General features: G+C 51.1%; 1 protein-coding gene across 2 annotated transcripts; it reads right to left on the bottom strand.

Moving 5' to 3' along the window:
* Window positions 1-431: 431 nt before the first annotated feature.
* Window positions 432-7,874, bottom strand: NRSN1 (neurensin 1). Of its 2 annotated transcripts, XM_071553169.1 has the most exons (4): window positions 7,605-7,874; window positions 4,891-5,007; window positions 2,628-2,825; window positions 432-1,659 (listed from the first exon to the last, which is right to left on the bottom strand). In XM_071553169.1, the coding sequence occupies exons 3-4, from the start codon at window positions 2,814-2,816 to the stop codon at window positions 1,261-1,263; spliced, it is 588 nt and encodes a 195-aa protein (XP_071409270.1). In that variant the 5' UTR covers window positions 2,817-2,825; window positions 4,891-5,007; window positions 7,605-7,874; the 3' UTR covers window positions 432-1,260. The 2 variants fall into 2 exon arrangements, with proteins under 2 accessions (XP_071409270.1, XP_071409269.1); XM_071553168.1 differs by lacking the exon at window positions 4,891-5,007.
* Between the last annotated feature and the right edge of the window lie 299 nt (window positions 7,875-8,173).

Raw genomic sequence — 8,173 nt, forward strand, 5'->3', positions numbered from 1 at the left:
ATTTAGCACCAAAGTGGCTTCCTCACCTCAACTTCTGATTTCTCCTTTCAAATTGAGTTATTAAATGTATAGAGAAACCTGTTTGACTACAGACGTTTTACAAAATCCATCGTTGGCTCATGCCTAGAATTTTATTCAATCCATTCAAAAAACAGAACTATGAGGTGGCACATATTGTCAGGGAATACAAATGTCACATCTTTATGCGGTTCCATTTAAATCCATATATTAAGACAGTGAAATAATTGCCCTGGGTGGGTAAATAATTAGGGGTCTTCCATGAAAGGACAAGTCTTCAGGTAAGAGTTTACACAAATGTATCTGTTAAGTTTTTCTATCCTCTATAAAAATACAAACAGCATTTGAAAAGGTCTCTAGACATGTAAATTAAGGTCATCTCCTATGGCAATGATGTACTCACAGAATACAGGGCCTGGGCATGTCAAACCACATTTATTAATCCACACCCAGTCAAAACTAAAACAGTTTGTATGAGCCTCAAACATAATACAATATAATAAAAGAAACAATACCAAGCCAAAGACATACAAGGACAATACTCCTCATCCCACATGAATTCCTTCTATTTCTTTTGCAGTTTTGGTTAATACAACGATAACTAAGACGAAAGTGACACGTTAGCAGAGGTTAAGTGCACCTCAGGATCAATTATAACCCGCCTTTGCCAGACAGGAGCACTGCTGGGCAGTGACGTGTGCCAGGACCAGACTGAGGGCACTCACTAACATGTACCTTTGACCTGTGCAATCTTCGGTACAGATTGTAGCATGTGACAGGAGGGCAAGTGCAAATCACAAGGGCAGAATCTTGGCTCCCCACAGCAGAACCAGGCAGGAAAACGAAGATCAAACAGTATTTTAAAGGCAAGAAGAAAATTAAACAAAAAGCCAACTCATCTAAACTTCAGTAGTGGGCTGTGGGGTGTTCCTGAACAGCTGTCATAAATGCACCCTCGGTCTTCCAGGGATGCAATCTGATAAGCTAAACACCTAATCCTTGTGGCAAGAACTTACTGGTTCCACACAGATTAAAATGTTCAAAGATACTGATATATTGGTCACCGGTCTAATATAGAATTTCCTTTTTCCCAATCCTACATTTTTACTGGAGCAGCTTCCCTGTCAGCTCCATGTATGTATAGCAGAGCACTCACTGTAATAGACTAGCATGGATGCCAACAAGGCTGGGATTTTCCAGCTAAAGTGATCTATAAGGGAGACACCCAATATAAGGGCAGGGTCAGGTTTCAGCTGAAGGCTGGACATTTTGAACTCTGGACAAAGTGACAGGGATCGTTGATTCTCCTGGTGCTGGCGCTTTTGTGACTGGGTTTGCATGGGCTTTTCTATCAGCTATTCTCTCTTTAAATCTTTGCTGGAGGTACTTCTCTTCTTTGGAGTAGCTTTTAGCGAAAGCAGACATGAGCAGACACGCTGCCACAGCAGAGCCCCCAACGCAGAACAGGATTGCTCCTGCCAACTTACACATATCAAGGGACCCATTAAACTGAATGGCGTGATTATCCACAACTACAAAATCATCCTTCCCAAGAGCTTCGATTTTTGGTGGCACAAGAAAACCCACTACCAGAACCGTGACACCAAGCAGCATAAACGCTGTCCCAGAGATGAGTCCGACCTGCAAAACAAAGAAATGAACAGACCCCAATTAACACATCTTTCCAGCCTGCAGCTGGTAAGTGCTCCTAGGAAGCATTTAGCTTTCACAGTCTTGCAGATTCAGTTCTCCTCTAGGAGAAGGCTGACAGTTTTTTCTTAGAACTAGACTATATGGAAAAGCTCCCTTTGCACCTTGTATTTATACAAGTAATTACTGATATTTCTGGAAACAATAGAAATATGTCTAAATAGCACTTCATGTTGAAAGGCCCCATCCCAGAGATGGTCACAGTTTAACCCCAGTTCTGTGTAATGGATTATTTCTTTAGCTTTAGTGGTGGTTAACACCAAAGGTTCAGTCCCTGCTGATAGTCCATATTATATTCACTACTTGCTTTAACTTCATGAACTGCCACTCCTCTGCAGGGATTAGAAGGAAGTTGCTACTGCCATGAACAGATCACAGAGTGTTTCTAGCATATTTTAAGTGTAAGTGAAAAATTTGGTTCACACAGAATGTCCCTGGAGATCATGAGTGGAGTTGGGACTGGATGGCCTCACAGGCCCCTTCCAACTTCTGCTGTTCTCCAGTTCAGTCAAGTTCCCTGACCTTAAAGGAGATCTTTTGGTTTCCTTGATCCCTTGGTCACACAGCCCCAGAGTTACTGCTCATAATCTTCCAATTCTATTCCCAGTAATCTGGCAGGACTATTGCAGGTGCAAAGCAGAGGTAAACTACACTTTTAAGATATATGTGGGGTTCCCAGACAAGGCACTGATGTATCAGTGACACTGTGACAAAGAAACTAGAGGATCTAAAGGCCTCAGACTGCCTTGGAAGCTGATGTATTTTGGTCAAAGTGCCCTGCTTTCAGACATAGTTCTTTGGCTGGCTCAGGTCAAACTGAGCAACCAAAGGCCTTCCTGGATGAACACTTAAAACCAGCCTGGAAATGGGAGTTTCCAGTAAAAAGCAACAGAGAGTACCTTCCAGAACACAGAGCTCCACCTGCTCGGCGATCTCTGGATCTGAAAATCATCCTCATACTCCCAAATGGAAGCTGTGCAGTCCTCGTAGAACTGGTGCAGGTAGGACCGGACTCCGTAGCGCTGGTGCCCTCCCTCGGCGCTGCCCGGCGCGTGCCCGGCCCCGCAGAGGGCGGCACAGGAGCTCATCCTGCCCACCTGCAACGACAGGGTTCAGGCAAAGCACATCCTCACCCAGGTGCCAGCAGGGCAAACATGGCTGCAGACTCTCCAGATGATATGAAAAAAAGCAGCCCAGGAGAGACCTCTCCTTCAGTTTTTCCAAACCACGACACGAGCCGGGCAGAGCTGCACGCAGGGACTGGGCTCAGGCAAACCCCACAGACTCAGCATCGTGGCACGGCACAGCCTAAAGGGGCTGCAGGAACATTCCCTCCCACATGCAGGATGCTCACTCCCCATCTTCGTGCTACTCTGTTTCCATGGAGACTGAAAAAAGCAGTACATGTCAGGTGACAAAATTCAACATCCCTCAGGGACTCGAGCTGCCTCTCACCCAGACTGCTTCCATCCCTTAACCAGAGGCTGCAGCCTTAGGAACTTTACAAAGTGCTGTGCAACAGCGCCTCTTAAAATGCTTTTCTCCTGAGCTATGAAGTGCAGGACTGAGCACTGACACACCATTCACAGCCATGGGAAACAGATGCAAAGTGAGTCCTATGCAGATTAAAACTGTAAAACTTGTACCTAAATACGGATAATTAAAAATAAAAAATGGAATGCCACAGCAACACCAATCAGCTCAACAACGAGTGAAATGGAAAGACTAAACTTAGGGCAAAGTACTGCTTCCTTGGAGAAGTCAATGGTCAAGCTCCTGCTGACTTCAACACAATCAGAATTTTGCCTGTTATGAAAACTATCAACAAAGTTCCCTACTCTTTCCATTTCATGAAGTTCTCCTAACACACAAAATCTGTATTTAACTTTGCAAATCCAAGGCCTGAACTCTTTTATATCTAGTATGCATTTAGTCTGAGATTTCATGATCTCAGCATCTTACAATTGCAAGTATCTCTCTTACAACTTGTGATGAGGTTTGAAGGCTCTCACAGAAGTCATGACCAGAGGAGGAGGCAGCCCACATGTTCCTGGGGGACTTGCCAAGGGCCAGAGGGAACATTGCTGGTGGCTGAGGTTTGCAGAACAACAGGGGTAGAGCCAGTCACAGCTTTTGTCAGGAGCCCCTCTTTTTGAACACAGAATTGCCTCTATATCCCCTGCAGGTTTCCCTTTTCCACCTCAGCCACTGTAAAGCTTCAGGAAATCAAAGGAGTGCTCTCCAACTCTGTGGATGGGCTTGCTCTCTGCTGACAGCACAGCACGAGTGTCCTTCAGAAGGTGCTCAAGGTGTTGGCCTTCCCAGGCAAGGTAGAGAAACAGGCAGGGTGGACAATGACCTTGAGACAGCAGGAAACTCCTGGGCAGCAACAGCTGCTCACCAGCTGAGCAGGGAGAGCCCGGCCCCTGGGCCACGTGTCAAGGTGTAGGTAGCCAGCACTGATGTTCCAGCTACAGTTAATATACTGAAAACACTGGTTGGTGTCAGTGGCTTTAGCCCAGCTGGCAGCCAAGCACTGCCCAGCCACCTGCTCACTGCCAGCCCCCACCCCCTCATTGTGGTAAAACAGGGAGGACAATCAAAAGTAAAGCTTGTAGGTTGAGGTTAGGGCTGTTTGATCATTGAAACAAGGTAAAATACAACAATAGTAAATAAAAAAGGAGATAAAACCCAAAAAACCCAAGTGATGCACAGTACAGTTGCTCACTACCTGCTGACCGATGCCAAACATCCCCAAACGGCCACTGTGCCCTTGCAGGTAATTCCCCCCATTTCTATCCTGGGCATGGCATGCTGTGGGGTGGAATATCCCTTTGTCCAGCTGTGCCAGCTGTCCTGACAGAGCACAGGACACTGAAAGAGTCCTTGGCCTACAAGAGGCCCTAAGCAACAACCAAAAGGCTGTGTTAGAATGCTTTTCTCACACTGAGTCCAGAACACAGCACTGCACTGGCCACTGAGGAAAAGGGCAACTCTACCCCAGTTGAAACCAGGACTCTTCTCTCACTGCCACCATTTCTTCAATAGCTAACTGCATCTTCCACAGCACAAGCACTGAAGCATTCTCATGAACCAGAGTTCTGCTTACCACCCAAAAACACCTCAGGGGAAAGGAGGAGAGGAAACAATGGTGCAGTTTACCACAGCTGCTCCAGCTCTTCCTCACAGTCACACTGCCTGTACCTCAAGGATAAGAACATGTTCCATCCATATCCCTCAACATGTCTTGTGGTTATGAGTAAGCAAGGACTCCATCTCCTACATCAGAAAGAGAATAAAGTAAAGAGGTCAACCAAAGCTCTGCAGAGACTCATTCTCCCATGTCCTTACTTAGATCTTGATTCTCAAAACAACCTTAGGTCCTTAAATAAATTATGCCTAACTCATTGCCAACTTAAGTCCTTCAGGTAAACATATTTAGCATCATATAATGAGCAGAATGGGAGGTATTTTCCCCAGGTGTAAGTGCCTCCATACAGTCAACACAGGGAAGAACCAGAATTAACATGACCAGATAATGTGGCCTGCCAAAGCTTGCTTGTATTACTCCAGCTGCCACCAGGAGCATTCAGAGAGCAGGTGAAGCACACTGTGCAGTCTCAACCAGCAACTTTAGTTACTGTCATTTATTTAAGGAAACTCAATGTGACATGACAGGAAGCTGTATAAACACATCTTGCATTCACTGCACTGTCTGTAGATTTAGTCAAGTGAGAAAAAGGAGGATGCAGTGTTTCTAACAGCTTGATGAAGAATTGCCTGTAAGGACCACACAGCCTAGAATCATTTATATGACACACAGATTCCTTTTCTTTAGCAATCTAAAAGCCTAATAGGTGTTTTTGGTCAGGCAGAGGAGCAAAATGATAAATAAGAGCTGGGAGGTAGAATAGAAAACAATTATGTTTTGCTTGAAAGAGTTGTGATAGCATCAAGTAGTATGACCTTTTAAAATGGAAAAGGACTGCTAGAATCATTAATTCTTCCCAAGCACTGCATATTAGTCCTGCTGACCATTTTCCTCATGTTCAGACTCTTTGACTTATAAGCAATCTCCTATCTTTTGCAAAATATCTTGCTGCTTGGAGGTAAGAGAAAGTGGTTCCCAGCCCTCTATGAAGCAGCCTGGTAATGTGGCCTCAGATGGCCTCCTCTCCCAGCTGCTGTGCAAAGGTACTCTTGCTACTTACAGATGGGGCAGAGGAACTGAATCAGTCAGAGTGTGGTGGCAGAAAACAGCTCTCCACAACTGAGAAGGAAATGTGTGTCACAGCATCAGTTTACACTGGAGGAATACAGTGATGTGCTGAGCGCTGAGGGGGGTTTGCCTGTCTCGCCTTCAGGGCTGAGAAACTAAACGCTGAAATGTTGGGAAACTTTTGCTAAAAAGAGCCTTGCTGTTACCCAAATTTGTGGTAGGCATGAGCTGAGAACACACATCCACGCCGCAGGAAGTGCTTCAGTCACCAAGTTTTTCAGTGCCTAAAGGCAAGGTGCTTAGGAACAGGCGGGATGGAGCACCACAGCTCCAGAGCACAGGCTGCACAGGAGCAATCCATCCCCTGGCAGCTTTTGTTTCCATGGCAAACGCTGCTCTGTTTACTTTGAGCTTTACTATTCTCCGCTAATCTGGGGAGATGGGTTGGATTGGTGAACAGATTAAAAAATGAGCCAGCCCCATGAAAAAATTACCCAGTAAATTTTCCTATACTTTGCTTTCTTATGAGAGGGTTGAACACATTTAAAAAATAAAAATGCAAGGAACTGGCATTTGAAAAGCAGAACAAAAGGAAATAAGGATATGCCACTGCTGTGATACGGCAGAGCCACCGAATGCCAGCCCCAAATGCTGATGGTTGGCAGAGGTGAAGGCCCCGTTCCCTCCTGCAGATTGACACGCTGTAACCCTGTTCAGTCTGCAGTCCTTGCCCACCGAGAGCGACAGCCCAGAGAGGGCGAACACTGAGCAAACAAACACTCTGTCTGTGCCAGCTGCCTCCGAAGCTGCCCTTGGGATGCCCCCTCAGCTCCCTGTCCCCGCAGCTCCCGGCGCTTTCCCTGCCGGGGCCGTTCCGAGCCGCGCTCCGCCCGCCGCGCTGCCCTCCGGCCCGGCCAGGGCATGGCACAAGCACGGCACGGGAAGGGCACGGCATAGGCACGGCACGGGAATGGTATAGGCACGGCACAGGCAGGGCATGGCATAGGCACGGCCCGGGAATGGTATAGGCACGGCACAGGCAGGGCATGGCATAGGCACGGCCCGGCACGGCATGGCGTAGGCACGGCCCGGCACGGGCATGGCAGAGGCAGGGCACAGGCATGGCACAGGCAGAGCATGGCACAGGCACAGGCACGGCCCGGCACGGGCATGGGCACAGGCACAGGCACGGCACGGGCAGGGCATGGGCACAGGCACGGCACAGGCACGGCAGAGGCAGGGCACAGGCACGGCACAGGCACAAGCACGGCACGGGCAGAGGCAGGGCATGATATGGCACGGGCAGGGCACAGTACGGTCCCGCTGCCGCTGCTGTGAGCACGGACGGATAGCCCGGCTGCCCTCCCGGCGCCCCGGGCCCCGCTGCCCCGCACGAGAGCGCGAGCGGCGCCTTCCCCCGGGCCCGCAGCGCGCAGGGCCGAGCGGGTGCTGCTCCTGCTCCTGCTCGCGCCCCCGGCCGCGACCTCCGTCCGCGACCCTCCCTCCGGCCGGCGGGGCCCCGGGACAGCCCCCCGGGACAGTCCCTAGGGCCGGGAGCGGAGCGCGGGCGCCCCGTATCATCTCCGTGCCCTCCGCGCGGTGCCCCCGCCGTGCCCAGGCTGGCCGGAGCGCCGGCGCCGTGGCTACCTGCGCTTACCTGTCGCTCCTGCCCGCTCCGCCGCTCCTGCCCGCCCGGCGCGCCCCCGGCGGGCTAGCTGCGGGCTAGCTGCGGCCCTGCCCCTCCTGCCCGCCCGGCCGGCCGGCGCGCCAGCTGCGGGCTAGCTGCGGGTTAGCTGCGGCCCTGACGCGCCGGCCCCATGGCCGCTCTGCCCGCGCCGGCCCCGCCACACGCGCCGAGCGCGGCCCCGCCACACGCGCCGAGCGCGGCCCCGCCACACGCGCCGAGCGCGGCCCCGCCACACGCGCCCCGCGCCTGCGCACTGCGCACGGGCCCTCAGCCGAGGGCGCGCCAAGCCCAAGCCCGCCGGGCCCGTCGCACTCGACGCCCGCCCCGGTGAGCGGCACCCGCGGCCGCAGGGACACAGCGCTGTGCTGTCTGCCCAGGGAGGGGGACAGACGGGACGGAGAGTGTCCTGCAGAGCACGAGGTACTGAGCTCTGGGCTCGGGGAACGGGGCGCTCAGCGGCAGCCCCCGCGGGACCTGCCGGGAAACAGAGCGAGGGCCAGGGCCAGGCCCGGGCCTGTGGGGCTGCCCTGACGGCAGCA

This window comes from Pithys albifrons, chromosome 4 (genome assembly GCF_047495875.1).
Source record: "Pithys albifrons albifrons isolate INPA30051 chromosome 4, PitAlb_v1, whole genome shotgun sequence".
In the NCBI taxonomy this organism is placed as follows: domain Eukaryota; kingdom Metazoa; phylum Chordata; class Aves; order Passeriformes; family Thamnophilidae; genus Pithys; species Pithys albifrons.

What these genes read in the sequence shown, in the direction of transcription:
- NRSN1 (XM_071553168.1), bottom strand. Translation starts at nt 2,816, where the DNA reads ATGAGCTCCTGTGCCGCCCTCTGCGGGGCCGGGCACGCGCCGGGCAGC. An exon ending in GGAGCTCTGTGTTCTGGAAG is followed by an intron (nt 1,660 to 2,627) that starts GTACTCTCTGTT and finishes TTTGTTTTGCAG; the next exon opens with GTCGGACTCATCTCTGGGAC.